The sequence below is a fragment of the Paramormyrops kingsleyae genome, chromosome 4 (assembly GCF_048594095.1).
Source record: "Paramormyrops kingsleyae isolate MSU_618 chromosome 4, PKINGS_0.4, whole genome shotgun sequence".
Classification (NCBI taxonomy): domain Eukaryota; kingdom Metazoa; phylum Chordata; class Actinopteri; order Osteoglossiformes; family Mormyridae; genus Paramormyrops; species Paramormyrops kingsleyae.
The window spans coordinates 29292700-29311177 of NC_132800.1; the positions used below are offsets into that span (position 1 = coordinate 29292700).

At 50.5% G+C, this 18478-nt stretch overlaps 1 protein-coding gene across 1 annotated transcript in view; it reads right to left on the reverse strand.

Annotated features, from left to right (window-relative positions):
• Nucleotides 1–18478, reverse strand: part of LOC111835763 (contactin-associated protein-like 2) — a 227883-nt gene that overhangs the window by 8344 nt on the left and 201061 nt on the right. The window contains exons 17-21 of the mRNA XM_072711069.1: nucleotides 15268–15486; nucleotides 10851–11087; nucleotides 9552–9749; nucleotides 8472–8605; nucleotides 5822–5915 (exon numbers count right to left, since the gene is read on the reverse strand). Of these exons, the coding sequence (XP_072567170.1) occupies nucleotides 5822–5915; nucleotides 8472–8605; nucleotides 9552–9749; nucleotides 10851–11087; nucleotides 15268–15486 (882 nt within the window). The remainder of the gene's footprint in view (nucleotides 1–5821; nucleotides 5916–8471; nucleotides 8606–9551; nucleotides 9750–10850; nucleotides 11088–15267; nucleotides 15487–18478) is intronic.

The window sequence follows — 18478 nt, forward strand, 5'->3', positions numbered from 1 at the left end:
GCGGGTAACTAGTTTGGTCTCAGAAAGCTGACACTGACACGGATCTCTAACTCCGCACTCCAGTATGATTAACACTCATGCAGTGTTACTGCTGCATGTACAAACATGTTTACAGTAACACTAAAGGCTTTGCATTTCTGAATTATTAGTATGATTAGATATTGCAATTTTGGGCATCAGAAGAGCCTCACATCTCGAGGACTGCCAGGGCTGTGGCCCGGTGATACTGTATATGCCAGTGTGCCAGCAGTAACTGTGGGACACCAGCTGGTAATAGGAAGATTATTCCAACCAACCACAGGATACAGGAGGATGGGGGGTCTGCACAGAACACCGCCCCCTACCTGCAGGAGGATACAGGAGATGGGGGGTCTGCACAGAACACCGCCCCCTACCTGCAGGAGGATACAGGAGATGGGGGGTCTGCACAGAACACCGCCCCCTACCTGCAGGAGGATACAGGAGATGGGGGGTCTGCACAGAACACCGCCCCCTACCTGCAAGAGGATACAGGAGATGGGGGGTCTGCACAGAACACCGCCCCCTACCTGCAGGAGGATACAGGAGATGGGGGGTCTGCACAGAACACCGCCCCCTACCTGCAAGAGGATACAGGAGGATGGGGGGTCTGCACAGAACACCGCCCCCTACCTGCAGGAGGATACAGGAGGATGGGGGGTCTGCACAGAACACCGCCCCCTACCTGCAAGAGGATACAGGAGATGGGGGGTCTGCACAGAACACCGCCCCCTACCTGCAGGAGGATACAGGAGATGGGGGGTCTGCACAGAACACCGCCCCCTACCTGCAAGAGGATACAGGAGATGGGGGGTCTGCACAGAACACCGCCCCCTACCTGCAAGAGGATACAGGAGATGGGGGGTCTGCACAGAACACCGCCCCCTACCTGCAGGAGGATACAGGAGATGGGGGGTCTGCACAGAACACCGCCCCCTACCTGCAGGAGGATACAGGAGATGGGGGGTCTGCACAGAACACCACCCCCGACGTACAGGAGGATAGAAGAAGACAAGGGTCATACACCCCCTTCCCTTCGATCCCCATGCCTGCCACAGTGGCTAATGGGGTATGGATCGCACAGCGGTTATGGGTAATGGATCGATGTTCCTGCTCCCACGATGGCCAGAGTGAATGAAGACTGTGCGCAGGAACAGCTTTCACTTGGCAGACCTTGTCACGGTGTGGTGGCAGTGTGAGCAGATTTAATTAAACCTTTTTCACCTGACTGCCTCGCTGGCATGATGTAACAGTAACTCTACCCAGAGTCTAAAGGCCAAAATATCTACACTGAAGCCAGCAGTATGATTATTTCAATATACTGACCTCCTTTCAGCTGAGCCGTATCTCATTCACCCATGTAGATGCTTAAGACGGCAGTGGCTTTATGCAAATGTCTGATTCCAAGGGTGGAGATCCTGGTACTGGCGATAGGGAGTGCAGTGATTTCACACGCTGAGGCCTGGACTGCGAGCTGGAATTCAGGACACTCTAAAGGCGTGTACAGGATGGATGGGAATGGTGCAGTGATTTCACACGCTATAGCCAGGACTCCGCACTGGAATTCAGGACACTCTAAAGGCGTGTACAGGATGGATGGGAATGGTGCAGTGATTTCACACGCTATAGCCAGGACTCCGCACTGGAATTCAGGACACTCTAAAGGCGTGTACAGGATGGATGGGAATGGTGCAGTGATTTCACACGCTATAGCCAGGACTCCGCACTGGAATTCAGGACACGGTGCCGCTCTCTGTGAGGCTGCAAAGCGGAATGTCACGCATCTCTGAAAGCGAGCTCTCATGCATCAGGCGGGTTATCGATCGCCAGCGGCTGTCATGGCAGGGCGAGCTAAAAGCCAATGTTATCGACAGGCTCAGCTCCAGCGGGACGCCCCGTCTGGTGATCCGAGACAGCAGGAAGTGACCCGGCCAGCGGCACTGTCCGTATCCGTATCCGAAATGCACCCAGCAGAGCTGACCCTCCCCGCAAGAGACCGTCTGCACGGCAGCTGAGATCTGAGCTCCGAGATCGATAGAAAGCACTGGGCCAAAGACGACTCACTGCTAGCGAGACCCCCAACTCTGGGACAGAAACGCCAGAACACCAGCAGCTGTTGAAGCAGCTTGGGGAGGTCTCTGAATATTTATGACCATACAGGTTAGGAGAGCATCTTTTCTTGGTGTGATTTATGTGACAGTGTGGCATATGTGACAATCGGGTCATTTATGAGCCCTCATAATCTCACCAGCCATGATGCTTGGGGCATAGGGTGCAGCGTTAAGTGCAGCAACAGCAGTAAATTTACTGCAGTCCTATAAATCAGAGCCCAGCTCTCCGTTCAGAGACACGGAGGGAAATAGACTCTGGCACGTGAATCCTTATCGATCCAGATACCAGGAAAGTTACATGCTGCATTTTTGAAATTCAATAACCGTTTCCTCCTAGTCCTCGCGTTTCTGCTCAAGGGCACAGTAGCAGAGTGTGAGTGCATGACGGCCAGAAACGTTTCTCGCTGCACAAGGGAGCCGTTTGCATGCGGCCCTGATGTGACAGAAAGCTGCGTGACGCTGCAAACTCATTATGGTCGCGGGGGAAACAAAACTTCTGGTGAGAAATGACTTTGATTTAAACTCTGTGAGGGTCTGAAAATGAGAAATAATACAACAGACTCATTCAGAAAGATGACTGGAATGGAAGTTATCTGGAGCTGAGTATCAGTAACCTTGAGTGTATCTCTGGCCTCATCCCAGACTGAGCCAGGTGACAGGGTCACCGCTGGAGAACAGCAGAGACGGCGCTTGACGACGGGTGACAATTATCTGACCAGATTTACACATGGACCTCTAAACAGACTGCATGCCCCTGCTGGCTAACAGGCCGATTAGCAGACTTTTTTTTACATTTCAGTGGTTGGTCCATCCATCCATCCATCCATCCAATACCACTTTCCCAGCAGAGGGCAGAGGGCGAATCTGAGTATAAACTGGGAGACATAACGAATGGCAGCTTTACCTGTTTATATGACTGCATGATGTCAAATAAATCGGCTCACAGGGGCAGCTGAATCCTGTCTAGGTCCGAACCGCACCCAGACTGTACCATACCATCTCCTGGCCTGTTTCTCAGCAATCCCACAGAGGAACCCAATAAGAACTGGATAAACAAGGACCTGGACGGAGGAGGGGGGCTTGGACTGCCAGCCCAGTGACCCCAAACCCAAGGCCAGTACCGATGTCCTTGGAAGTCCTATGTAAACTGGGGGGGGGGGGGGGGGCTTTCAGTGCCGCCCCCTTCACTCCTCCGTATGAATCTTTAATAAGGCAGATAAGCGGCTCTGCAGTCGTGCTGTGAAGCAGCTGTAATCAGGATGTCCTTGGGAGCATCTACAGCGGAAACAGCGCGAGAGTCACCTACAAGTTTCCATCTGAAAGACAAACGCGCCCAAAACCTCACGGTTGAAACTGGTTTTAAATCCAAGATGTCCTGGCAGAGAGCATACCCTCTGTACTGCAGCATAACACACATGCATACCCTCTGTACTGCAGCATAACACACATGCATACCCTCTGTACTGCAGCATAACACACATGCATACCCTCTGTACTGCAGCATAACACACATGCATACCCTCTGTACTGCAGCATAACACACATGCATACCCCCTGTACTGCAGCATAACACACATGCATACCCTCAGTACTGCAGCATAACACACATGCATACCCTCTGTACTGCAGCATAACACACATGCATACCCTCTGTACTGCAGCATAACACACATGCATACCCTCTGTACTGCAGCATAACACACATGCATACCCTCTGTACTGCAGCATAACACACATGCATACCCTCTGTACTGCAGCATAACACACATGCATACCCTCTGTACTGCAGCATAACACACATGCATATCCTCTGTACTGCAGCATAACACACATACAGCTGTCTGTGTGAATTAAAAGTTATTTTAGAAAATATGATATTGAAAAATTTTAAATAAAATAAAATGATTGCAAGAAAATATCCATCCATCCATTTTCTGTACCTGCCTGTCCTATTCAGGATCACAGGGGCACAGAACCGATCTGGGAAGCTACTGGTGCAAAGCAGGGAACAACCCAGGATGGGGAACCAACCCATCGCAGGGCTCACTCACACAGCGGTCACTCACACAGCGGTCACTCACACACCAGTCACTCACACAGCGGTCACTCACACAGCGGTCACTCACACACCAGTCACTCACACAGCGGTCACTCACACAGCGGTCACTCACACACCAGTCACTCACACAGCGGTCACTCACACAGCGGTCACTCACACACCAGTCACTCACACACCGGTCACTCACACAGCGGTCACTCACACACCGGTCACTCACACACCGGTTACTCACAAGTCATTCACTCACACACCGGTCACTCACACACCAGTCACTCACAAGTCATTCACTCACACACCGGTCACTCACACACCTGTCACTCACACACCGGTCACTCACACACCGGTCACTCACACACCTGTCACTCACACACCGGTCACTCACACATCATGCACATCTTTCAGTCAGACCCATAGCGACTCAGATTAAAAATTCAATTTTTTTTTATCTACAATTAGTATAAATATATAGGCATAAAGAGAACTTCTCCACAGGGATTAATAAAGTATCTCTATTCTGTTCTGTTCTATTCTATACTGCTATCACCTTCACATTTGACTATTATCTTTGAATCTTTGGCTCCCCCTGGTGTGCAGAGTAAATTATTACAGATCCTACCAGCCACATTCTCCTTATAAAGTGCCTGTCTTTCACAGGGCTCCCAGCTCCCTCACAGAGGTTTGACAGGGCTCCCAGCTCCCTCACAGAGCTCTGGTAGAGCTCCCAGCTCCCTCACAGCGCATTGGCAGGGCTCCCAGCTCCCTCACAGAGGTTTGGCAGGGCTCCCAGCTCCCTCACAGAGGTTTGGCAGGGCTCCCAGCTCCCTCACAGAGCTCTGGTAGAGCTCCCAGCTCCCTCACAGCGCTTTGGCAGGGCTCCCAGCTCCCTCACAGAGCTTTGGCAGGGCTCCCAGCTCCCTCACAGAGGTTTGGCAGGGCTCCCAGCTCCCTCACAGAGCTCTGGTAGGGCTCCCAGCTCCCTCACAGAGCTCTGGTAGGGCTCCCAGCTCCCTCACAGCGCTTTGGCAGGGCTCCCAGCTCCCTCACAGAGCTTTGGCAGGGTTCCCAGCTCCCTCACAGCGCTCTCCCTGCCCTGCGCTGGCATCTCACCTGGGCACAGAGAGTCACTGCCTAGACCCCTGCGTGACTTTCACCGGCCCACGTCCATGGCGATATGGCCACCCTGTCAGGTGATTCCATCACCATCATGTTGAAGATGGAGCAGAGACAGCGGTCATACTCCAGCGCTGAAGCAGCTCTGAATGTGGACGTTTGGTTAAACAACTGCCGTGAGACTTAGAAAGCTCAGCGGCCCACAAGTGTGACAGTATTGTCATACGATGGCTGCTTTTATTGTAAAGGAGTGAGGAAATCAGAGATGGGGCGTGACTTTCTGCAGATGGGCGATTCCAGCCTACAGAGAAATACCCGTCCTGATAGAGAAGCTGAATAAGACTTTTAGGCCTCAGACAGAGAGAGCAGAGAGATACAGGGCTGTGAAGCCAAAGACTGTTTAAACTTCACAGATGAAGCTGTCAGGTATCGGCTGCAGGATACAGCTAATGCTTAAGCACCAGGACTAATGAAACCAGTGAAATATGCCAATGGTTTATTCATCCATTTTGATCATATTTACCAAAAACTTTTCCCAGGAAGAGAGCTTTGATGAGGTTGAACTGGGTGTCTGAAGCCTCCGGCAGGGAATAGTTCACTGGAGGGTAGTGGTCCAGCTGCAAGACAGACAGACAGAGAGTGAGGCAGGCGGGCATACAGACAGTGAGGTAGCCAGACAGGTAGGCAGAGACAGACAAACAGACAGAGAGACAGGCAGAAAGAATGAGAGACAAGCAGAGACAAAGAAAGACAGATAGAGACAGACAGAGAGACAGACAGAAAGACTGGGAGACAGAAACAGACAGACAGACAAAGACAGATGCAGACAGACAGACAGGCAGAAAGACAGAGACAAATAGAGAGACAGATAGAAGGGGCAGGCAGACATAGACAGACAGACAGATTAACTGAGACAGGCAGGCAGGCATAGAAAGACAGACATGCAGGCAAACAGACCGGTAGACAGACAGACAGACAGATAGACCAGCAGACAGGCAGACAATGAGGCAGACAGAAGGACAGAGACAGAAGGACAATGAGGTAGACAGGCAGACATAGACAGCAAGAAAAACAGACAGGGAGTGAAGTAACAGTAAAGAGAAGCCTAATGTAAATATGCAAACACTATCAAGCAATCATTATTGGACCCTCACAGTATATAACACATCAGACAAGGCAGGAGTTAAGAGCCCTTTAATGAAACCCCACCAGTCCAGCTGCTGTAAGAGCTGTAACTGCAGCTGTAACTCACAATCTTATTGTGAGCATCCAGAACAATTAGATACATTTTTGCAAACACGCGATAAAAATACAAACAGACAATGACCCTTTTCAGTTTATCTCCGACAGCCTCTTGGATGCCCCCTTGTGGCCACATCAGGTCGATTTTTGGAGAAAAAAAATTGAAATGCACGTGCAAAACAAAGAGACTTTATGATAATGGGCAGTCGTGAGATGAAGCAGTGCACTTGGCGCTCTGCGGAGGTAGACATGGCGACGATGGAAAGTGATGTCAGCAGGATCTGAGAGCAGAGAAATGAGGATGAAAGAGCGGCGTATCTGCTCAGGAACCACGCAGCCTGCGGGGCTGCTCCAGTGCAGTCACTGCCATAAATCAATTCTTATTTAGCATAATAAAGCTTTTAATGGGGTTTTCTGCATAATGCTGGACATTCATTTCTTGGAGCACTTAATTATGCGAGCAATTCTACAGTAATTAAATCAGTGCCACGTTTTTCATTTTGGTACATAATTTCTATAAAATCAATTTTTGCCCCAGTGACTCTTCACTTTCAGTTTGATGACCAATCATGCAGTGTGATGCAGTGTGATGCAGTGTGAGGTATAATTACAAAAGCGGTATCTGCAGCCTTACGGCACGGGTAGTGCACTATATAGGGAGTCAGCCATTTTGTAGTGCTGTTCGAATCCTAAACTGTAAATTTCATTCACATAGTGCACTACAGAATCGGCACTAGGAACCTCAAAATGTAATATACAGATGCTGTACCATACATTGGTTTACTTAGACCATCATACATTGCGGCGTGTCGCGTGAGTGTCGGAACTCTATTTGAGAAACTTTGCTAGTGTGTCAACCGCTGTCTGCGCTTATCCACTAGGGAGTTTCCTATACAGTGAACACTATATAGTGAGAAAGTGAGCAAGTGATCGAACAAGTGGACGTTTTGAACACTGTGTGTGAGTTAATTAATTGTCCAAAAAGTCGGAAGGCCCAATGTCCAGGGGAAAGGTCCTTCGCCGTTGCTGGCCATCCGCCCACTAAAGGCGGATCCAGATATGCACTGAATTCTACTGCACCCTGAAAATTCTACCTGGTTTTCTGTGAACATCACCACTGTATCACTGCTGCCAAGATAGGAAGCCATTGTCAGGATCTGCCCCGTTGTTTCCCTGCCTGTCCAGCAGATGTCGCTGGTCAGCCCTTTCCTAGTGTTTGAGTCTTCTGTGATTTGCGAATTGACCCACTCCTGCTTCATGTTGCCCTTAGTCTTTAGTGTTTGATTGTATTTGGGCCACGCCTGTCCCTCATCTTATGCTTGCTAACGGAGTATGTATGTGCCTGCCTATCTTCCTGAGTCAGTCAGTGTGTGTTTGTTGCCCCGTGTTCACTGCTGTATTGCTGTGGTTGTTACTGTGTTGGTCCTAGTTTTTGTTGTTCACTTGCTTTGTTTTTGACCCCCTCTGGTCCTTTTTTTGACCCACACAAGGCCTCTTGTGCGAGAGCTGATTGGCCCCCGTTGTGCCCCTCCCCTGTCACTCACCAAATCAAAACATATCATTGGTTAATGATAACCCTCGCCACTCTGCATGAATTATGGCCCCTCTATGCCCTCCACCTTAAAAATACCCTAGAGTCTCCCCTGTTTTCCAGTAAACTAACCTACCCATGCAGTAGATGTATGGGGAGGAGCAGGGTTCAGTTAAGCTGCCTCTCTGAATTGTGGAGTTTGCATCTCCAGACTTTCAGCTGCTTGTTTACATGCAGTGCCGTCACTGTATAATGGCAGTGATGCTACAGGCTGACCCACATTAGTAGGGCAGGCTCTGTTGAAGTCTTCATTCTCTGGCAGTGGTGGCACAGCACCTGCATTAGCCGGGCGGTTCTGCTCCAGTAGCTCTGAACACCCCTCCCAGCCCCAGTGCCTCACCTGAAGCTGGACGGTCCTGTCCACGCGGGAAATGTTGACGTTGTGCGGCTGCCCATTGGCCATGTTGCGCTGGTCCAGGTTGATGGTGAAGGGCTCTCTAAGACCGCCCAGGTCGTAGCGGATCTGCAGCGTTCCTGTCCGGTGGAAGACCGCCTGTCAGTTTCGGGCTCACCCCCTCAATCAGCACTCGGGCGGAACCAGCCGGAACTCGCTCTCAGACACGTCACGCTACAGCACGTCGCTGCACGTCTGACAGGGCTCAATCCGCGAGATGAAAGCGGCCGTCCTCCAGCTCTGAAAATCTCACCGCACTGTCAATAAATCTGAAACGTTCTGTGACAGTATATGGGACCTGTCATGCAGCCACGGAGCAGGGTAAGCCTCCCGGTTTCACATCTCCGGCCCGCAGAACGTGAAAACGGGCCCCGCTAAACAGGCAGCTGCTTCACAAAAACAAATTCAAGCAACATTAACCTTCTAGATGTACGGAGGAAACAGGGAGACGCTGCCACGGCTCATTCGGATACAGGATGAGGGAGTCAGCGGCCCGGGGAACCTGAACACCGCAAAGCTTTCGTTTCGCTGCGTTTGGTTTCTCGAGAAACACATTGTTTGAAGCACTACGTTTGGAAGCACCGTGAAGTTATTTCTGAAAGACCCTGGCCATGGCTTGTAAAAATCTTCAGATTGGAAAAGCGATTTAAACCACAAAATTTGTTATTACACCTCCTGAACTGCACAGCAGACGAGAGACACCGTAACAACAATTTAAATGGTTTGGGATGTTTCTGCTCCGGTCAAAATTGCCATTTATGTCAGCCAATCTTCACTTAAACAAAACGTTCACAGCAAGTTGACCCACGAATGGCTGATGGTTCACCCTGGTGATCTACATTTTCTCCTTGAATCACCAGTGTCACTTTGGACCTCTGCCCCGAGCCCCTCCCTCTTCATGCCCCTTCTTATTTAGGCCCTGCTCCTATAGGCCACACCCTCACCAGCCCCCACCCCCTATAGGACACACCTCACAAGGCCCCGCCCCTACAGGCCACACCCCCTACAAGCCCCGCCCCTCCTCACCATTCTGCCGCAGCACCACGGCCAGGTAGTCCTGTGTCCTGGAGCCGATGTAGACCAGGATGCTGGGCACACTGGACGTGCTGAAGCTGAAGGACAGCTCCTCCCGCGTCAGGTTGGTCTCCCGGGACGACGCCGCAGCCAACTCGGACATGAAATTATACCGGAGGAAGGTGCCTGCCTCAAAGAAGGCCCCCACATCTGCGACGCACACAGGCAGACAGTCAGAGACACGGCGTCAGCAGCACCAGCATGCAGGCGCACTGAGGACACCAGCAAGCTGACGACACGCAGGGAAACAGGACCTGTGCATTTCTGCGATATTACAACAATGCAGGGAAAAGCTGCGCGTGTAGCCCTTCTCACACCTCATCACCAGCGTGACGAGGGCAACCTACTCAGCATCAGCTATATAAGCAAGATACATTATTCATTAACAGGCAGGTGCCAGAGTTTGCAGGCAGATTAGGCAGAAACGGCCATACAGGTGACGTTCTCCATCCTGGAAATAGCAAGTGTGATCAAAACTGCTTTGTGTTACTCATCTTTGACATTCACAGAGTATATCTGAATATCAGGCAGACATTCCCAAAAAAAAATTCCAAAGACTTGTATAGATCTGTGGAATAATGGCCCAACGGCATAACGGATGTGAATAACGACCGGATGGACGCCATACTGAGGAAGCCGTGGATGAAGGTGTCAGGGAATGAGCAGGTGATCTGCTGCTGAAGAACATCAGTCACGTCGTGTCAGGCAGCAGAATGAGAGCAGGTTAGGGGGTGACAGTGCAGACTAGCACAGGCACAGAAAGGACAAGCATGAACACTGAGGAGGACAGGAGCTGCGTGTGGATCAAGCCACAGCGGGTCAGTGCCTGGGGGTCTCGGGGGGGCTGTCTGCACTCTCTGGTCCCATGTTATGGAGATGCAGATGAGGGCTGTGATCCACAGAGCGCTGTCTGACCAGCTATATTCAGACAGGAACGTGTGAGAGATGACCCAACTCTGACAGACGCCCCCTAGGGTGTGGAGGACTGCATTGATATGTATCGCGCGTGAGAGCGGATAGGCCTCGGCTGCCGAAGACCTCTGGCTCAATCAGTTGCTGCGGGACCGAGTACCGAATGCTTAATTAGCATTTTACTTAATCCACGCTAGGAGAGTGGAAAGCGCAAAGGCACTTCCTGCTGACGCTGTCATGGAACACGGTGCGTAAAACCAGAGGCAGCTCCAGCAGGCGGCTGATCGATGCGAAGTCAGGCCCTTTTCGGCTCGCAAACCGGCGGCACACAGGGGTCACCTTTGGTGCAGAAGGTGCCGTCGAACGCCGTGTTGCTGCAGTCGCACGAGTAGCCGTTGTACTTCTCCACACACTTGCCCCCGTTGCGGCAGTAGGTGCCGAAGCTGCTGCAGTGGCCCGAGCAGCCGGGCTTCACGCCGGGCGTGACCTTTGCCCTCTCCTCCAGGTCGAGGGTCACGCCGTTCATCTTCAGGGAGCGGATGCAGCCGAGGAAGCCTCTCTGGCCGCCGGCAGCACCTTCGATAAGGGGGGGGAGGGGGAGACTGTCACAGGGTTTGCGGAGAATGGCTTACTAAGACTGCTAAAGGGGGTTAATGAGAGAACGTCCTAGTAGAAGGGATAATTAAATAACTCTGCTGCCACAAGTTTGTCCACAACTGACCAAATGTGTATGTTCACACGCTGGTGAAAACAGGGCTTGCGGCTCTCATGCATCTGGTGTAACACTCAGCCTTCCAGACTCTGCCGCTCATCTAAGAAATCGTACCGCAAATCTATATTAATCCATTATGAACTTATAATTAGCCACATGAAAAGCAGTGGGACGGTTTGGTAATAAAACTGCTACATACATGTAAATATCACAGCAGCCAGCTAAGCGAAGTTGGCTGCCCTGGATATGGACGCTTAGTGCAGTGAAGTGGCATAAATCCACTAGCAGAAGTACCTTAGGAAAGTGAGAACAGAAGATATCGCGCTCTTTCTGAAGTTTGTTTTGGTACACAGCCCCCAAATCCAGGCGCTAATCCTTTGTGTTAACAGACGTGGGGCACAGAGAGATTAACTTCTGCGACCTTTCGGTGTGACTGTGTGATCCTCACCTTCCGAACACCAGGGAGCCACAACGTAGCCTGTGAGCTCCGGCAGACATTTATACGGGCGAATCACACATGCAAGGGCAATAGATCAGGTCCAGCCATGAAAAAAAATTCTACCCTTTAGCTCAGTCCCAAAAACCGTTTTTACATATAGCTTAATTATGACTCACGGGGATTTGGTGATAAACTTTGTAAAAAAAAAAAAAAAGCAGACAAGAAACAGCAAAACAAAATAATTAAGTGTGTGTATCAGACGTGTCTCAGTGCCTGAAGTAGCTGTTATGTTAGAAGTACTGCTTTAGTATTCATTCAGCTCACTTTGAGAATAGAAAAACAAATCATTTGAATCATTTGACAGGAGAATGAAACAAACCTACTTGCAGGAACAGATTTTCTCACCTCCACAAAACAGAAGAGATAAATATCATAACACTGCAATGACACTGTTTATACTATTAATGTTGCACTTCTTACGCTCACAGTGGCTCCTTCGTGCTACAGGCACAGCTTCACTGCTCTCTAATTACACTTGGAAAGGCCTACTAAGAGAGTAGCAGGCCGTCGACGGCAAGCACAGTGCTAAAATAGCAAACGCTGTAGAAATGACTGGATCACCTAATTGATGTAGGTAACAACATAATGAAATTGTAGGAGAAAATGTTACTTACTGTCACTGCAGCGAACACCACGGCACAATAAAAGCCAAACTACTGTCCTCACAGGAAGTAACCTGGGGCACAGGGAAGTCACCTACAGTCCTCACAGGAAGTAACCTGGGGCACAGAGAGGTCACCTACTGTCCTCACAGGAAGTAACCTGGGGCACAGAGAGGTCACCTACTGTCCTCACAGGAAGTAACCTGGGGCACAGAGAGGTCACCTACTGTCCTCACAGGAAGTAACCTGGGACACAGGGAAGTCACCTACAGTCCTCACAGGAAGTAACCTGGGGCACAGAGAGGTCACCTACTGTCCTCACAGGAAGTAACCTGGGACACAGGGAAGTCACCTACAGTCCTCACAGGAAGTAACCTGGGGCACAGGGAAGTCACCTACAGTCCTCACAGGAAGTAACCTGGGGCACAGAGAGGTCACCTACTGTCCTCACAGGAAGTAACCTGGGGCACAGAGAGGTCACCTACTGTCCTCACAGGAAGTAACCTGGGGCACAAAGAGGTCATCTACTGTGCTCACAGGAAGTAACCTGGGGCACAGAGAGGTCACCTACTGTCCTCACAGGAAGTAACCTGGGGCACAAAGAGGTCACCTACTGTGCTCACAGGAATGTAAAACATGGCAAGCACGCAATGCAACCAGGGAGACAGCGAGAGGCAATTCACAGAGAACAGATGTGAGAAACATGCAATCAATGTACCTACTGCAAACAACTTGTAGCAAATAACAGTAAATGACACTATGAATTGAAATAAAAATTACATTATTCTCCAAGCTTGATGCAATAAACAAGAATATTCAGATAAAGTGATAATCAAATATGCAGCTTCAGTGAGGCGCACATGCTTGCATATGGACAGAAATAAAAAATGCAAATGCATACTGAAGGTGTAAAAATGAACAAGGAGAGTGCGCAGAGGAGAATGTAAATGAGAACGTTCAAGGAAAGCGATAGCGGTTCAATTCCTAGGGATAAGTGTGGAAGTTAGCATTAGTTAAATAATCTGAAGCCGCAATGCTAGCTCATGACAGCCCAACTTGCACTTTTTCCATTCGGATGGACGCGATATGAAAAAGTGAGCGTGGGGTGAACAGCGAGCCTGACGGCGGATGCCGCAGGGCCCTTCGCGGGGATTATAAGCGGCGTCGTGCTCATAAGGACCAGGCCCCCTAAGCTTTTCATTTCATGTCTCATTACGCAAGTTTAACGTTAGCATTTTGATGTAAGAGCACAAAGTCTTAATCTCAGTAGAATTAATACTCCAATGTGTCTTTGTGTTGATGGCGCAGCCATTATGCAAATCCGGAGCGATTCTGTCAAGCGAATTGGGAAGTTTTTCGGTTCTGAAAAGTGTCGGAAAGTAGGAGATCGGTGCTGCTGAGCGACCGAAGTTTCCTGTTGCCGTTACATACGGCGCGCGGCGCGCAACACAGATGAGGGATCTTAAGGGGAGTCTGGGGAACGCAGCAAAGACAGATGGAACTTTTAATGAACCTCATTCAGATTTTGAGGAGTTTTTAATCTCTCTGTAAACACGAGACGTGAAGATCCACGGTCTCACCTCAGAAAACTCCTGTTTTCAGTCAAGTCTACGAATGTGAATACAGGTTTGATCCACCCTAACCCCCTCACACTGAATAATTTGCCATGATCTGCCTCCGCCTTGTTCTCATCTGGCCAGCAGGGGTCGCCAATTGTCCCATAACCACCTTGATGCCAGCCCTCATGTCTTGTCTCTTCACACCTGTCTCTCTGCTGCCATGCATACATGCGACCTCCCTCACTGTGTGTCCCAGCTCAGGCAGTGTCGTCGGTATTGTGGTGTCCACATGTCCCAAAGACGCTGCATCTGGGTCGTTTTTCGCCCGACGCATGCAACATACTTTACAGATTATTACTGCGACTTCCATCTAAAATATCAATGTATTTGCCAAGATATGGATTTTATTTCTCATTCCCCAAAAGGTTGCTAGTTTGAGATGGATAAGATAATTAAGAGGAATTACAAATGATGTAATTTGTGTCCCAGGTTACTTCCTGTGAGGACAGTAGGAGACCTCCCTGTGTCCCAGGTTACTTCCTGTGAGGACAGTAGGTGACCTCCCTGTGTCCCAGGTTACTTCTCAGTAATTCTGGTCTACAGTACTGGGTGTGCAGATAAAATGCATGGCCAAAAGTATGCGGACACCAGCATGTCCAACAGAAACCAAAGATATTTATATGGAGACGGGCACACTTGGTTGCCATAATAGCTTCCACTCTTCTGGAAGCCTTTTCACGAGATGCTAGAAGGACATTACTGGTGGGATTTACGTCACTCCCCGCAGTAGTGCCCATACTCTGATTAATAAATACAATCATCAGAACTGATGTCTGTAATGGCAGAAACAGTAGATGCAGGATGGAGAAGGAAATGCGTTGGAGAGCAATGAGTGCGAAGGCCGAGAATGGCACAGATCGGACGCGCTGAAGCCATTTGGCAGCAATTACCGCAGCCTTGGTGCTGACAGCATCGTAATTCGGGCCGTTCTACTTTCCCCGGACCACAGCTGAGGCTCGACTTGCAGCAGTGGAGTGTGGAGATAGGAGTAATCTCTGAGAACCTAACAGGTCACCACGGCCTGCCTGCAGAGTGAAGACAGGCCCTCCGCGGAGATGTGGGCCACCCCCATTCTGTCACCACCATGCTTTCTGGAGGAGCCATGCTCCTTGGCAGTGGGACAGTCCGCCAGCAGGAACGGGGCGGGGGGAGACTGTCGATCCCCATTTTTCCAGGAGCAGTTTGCAGTCCTGTCTCTCATTCAGGCACTTTTAAAACTCTGTGGCATCATCTACACCATCATCCACTGTATGGCTGACCCACTCACCAGTACACAGTATGTCAGCATCAAGTCAGCGAGTCACATGACCCCGCCCCCCCTTACCCACGTAAAGCTGGCTGTAGAGCTCCAGGCGGGTGTGGCCCTGGGGTGGTGCCGGTCGCACCTCCCGGTACTTCTGGTCCAGCTGCAGAACGGCCTCCTTGACGTTGCGCTCGGCGCTGACCCGGTGCCACTGGTCGTCGTCGAGCGGCGTGGGAGACCGGACCACTAGCTCCACGGGCCCATTTCCCACGTCAAAGGAGAAGGAGACCGCGGTGGGGGCTGTATTTTTAGGGGGGGGGGTTAGGGTGGGAGTGCAGGAGCACAGTCAGGACCTCCAGCATCCGCAATACCTCACGCCTTTTCTGCAAATGACATCGTCAATAATCTTATCAGTGAGGTTCTGACATGTGACATCATTTAGCAGAGACTTTTATCCAAAGTAACAGACAGTTTTTTGGAGCAATTTCGGTTACGGGTCCAATGGTGACATCACTCTGCTGTCCACAGCATTTGAAACGAAAACCTTCCGAGATCACACAGTTCACCCACAAAGTAAAACAAAAATCACAGTATTTACAGTATTTAGCATGTTGCAGAAATTTCATTTATATTAAATTGACTCTCTTAATTGTAGTGCTTCTGCATTTTAAACCACTACTAACCCTTGCATCCCTTGTAACATTTTTATATATATTAATATCATTTTAGTTACATTTAGTACATTTTAATTTTACAATCACACGTGCACAAATTCGGGAGTCATGTTGGAGTCATATCAGTGCCAAAGGCAGCCCTCTGTCTTGGCTGACAGGCTGTATGTGAGGTCCTGTGGTCTGTCAGGACTCTCGGGAGTCATGTTGGAGTCATATCAGTGCCAAAGGCAGCCCTCCGTCTTGGCTGACAGGCTGTATCTGAGGTCCTGCAGTTTGTCAGGACTCTCGGGACTCATGTTGGAGTCATATCAGTGCCAAAGGCAGCCCTCCGTCTTGGCTGACAGGCTGTATCTGAGGTCCTGTGGTCTGTCAGGACTCTCGGGAGTCATGTTGGAGTCAGATCAGTGCCAAAGGCAGCCCTCCGTCTTGGCTGACAGGCTGTATCTGAGGTCCTGTGGTCTGTCAGGACTCTCGGGAGTCATGTTGGAGTCATATCAGTGCCAAAGGCAGCCCTCCGTCTTGGCTGACAGGCTGTATCTGAGGTCCTGTGGTCTGTCAGAACTCTCGGGAGTCATGTTGGAGTCAGATCAGTGCCAAAGGCAGCCCTCCGTCTTAGCTGACAGGCTGTATCTGAGGTCCTGTGGTCTGTCAGGACTCTCGGGAGTCATGTTGGAGTCATATCAGTGCCAAAGGCAGCCCTCCGTCTTGGCTGACAGGCTGTATCTGAGGTCCTGTGGTCTGTCAGGACTCTCGGGAGTCATGTTGGAGTCATATCAGTGCCAAAGGCAGCCCTCCGTCTTGGCTGACAGGCTGTATCTGAGGTCCTGCAGTTTGTCAGGACTCTCGTTATTGCGGAGGTGCTTTACATCTCAGCTGGAGAGTGAGCCAGACTTATTTGCAGTCCAAAGACAAAGTGAAATCTGCCAAGAGAAACCTATCTGTATAAGAAACAAAAAACTTAACCGTACAATAAAATAACAGATAAATCTCACTGCACATCAGCAGAATATCAGCAAGCATCACGAAATACGATGGACATTCTGATGCCTTTGCAGGGGCGGGGCCACAGGGGCACTGGCCCCAGCTGAAAGCTGATTGGCCCTCAGAATGTCACTAATCACGTCACTAATCGATTTAAAACACATCATTGGCTAATAAGAATTTTGGCCCCTCTGTATGAATTATGGCCTCTCGTGTGCCTCCCTGGGCCTTGCAAAGAGTGAAAAGTGACAGTCACACCCCAGTCCACTAGGGGGCGCACAGGAAGGAAGAACATGCAGGACATGAGGATCATTACTGTGTGGCTGCACGTTGTTTCTCTACTTGTGCAGCTGTGTCCTGCGAATCGGCTCCGTCCCCCATCCTCTACGGGTGCTGAGTGCTTCCCACGGGCCGGCGGGTGATGGATTTAGTGCCCATCTCTGAGGTAAGAGCGATCGATGGGCTGGCAGAGCCTCCCGCTCCCCCCCCCCCCCATCTGCTTTCCCTGCCTCCCACACGGGGCCAGAAAGCCCTCTTCCTCACGCGCGCTGGGGAGGCGCAGGTGCGGAGCACAGGAAGCGGGGCAGCCTCGGGCCTCCGGTGGCTGGAATTGGAATTGCGCCGCTCCATTCCGTGGTCTGAGCGCTTGTACTCTCCCGCTCCCCTGAGTGACGTCTCCTGCCAAGACCAGCAGCATCCTGCCAGCGAAACATGCAGACGGCTGCCAGGTAATCCAGGTAGCCCAGCGGGCATGATTCAGATAGGGGTCGCTCTGCCCGTCACAAACAAGCAAAGCAGCTATTGACAAGTTTTAAGCCACTTAATAAATTAAACAAAATGAATAGGTGACTTGCTGAAACGTTAATCTCCTGGAAGCGCATGCGGAAGATGATGTCCGTGAGACATACAAGCTTCCAGTGTCAGACATCAGCATGAGTTCAGAGAGGAGACATTTTCAGATACAGGCAGAAGGAAGAGTATTAGGGGTACGTCGAGCGGAGTTCCGGGATAAAAACGGGAAAATTATGCGTAGAAGGAATAGAAAATGCGGCGTCTAATTATTTTAGGTCCATCGAAGCAATTCAGGGCACTTAGCTGTGTCACCAAGCTGCCAAGGAGAGAGCCTGCTTCCAGCATGGAGAGGCTGTCTGCATTAAATAAGCTCATACATGATACTCTTTTCATGCACCAGTGAATTTCAGCGGGTGATAAGCAGATCAGGGCTGCAGAAACCTTTCAGAAGGGAAGCAGAAAGCAGAAAGTGCATTTATGCCATTTAAATGGCCTGCACTGTATTATCTAACTAAATAAGACGACAATTAATTAAACAAGACAACAAGCAGACTGCGTGGGCTGCAGCACGGCTCTGTTCTGCCACCTTTCTCCGTGCCGCCCTGTGCAGCCGACAAACTCACGCGGCTCTGCTCTGCCGCCTTTCTCCGTGCCGCCCTGTGCAGCCGACAAACTCACGCGGCTCTGCTCTGCCACCTTTCTCTGTGCCGCCCTGTGCAGCCGACAAACTCACATGGCCCTGCTCTACCACCTTTCTCTGTGCCGCCCTGTGCAGCCGACAAACTCACGCGGCTCTGCTCTGCCACCTTTCTCAGTGCCGCCCTGTGCAGCCGACAAACTCACGC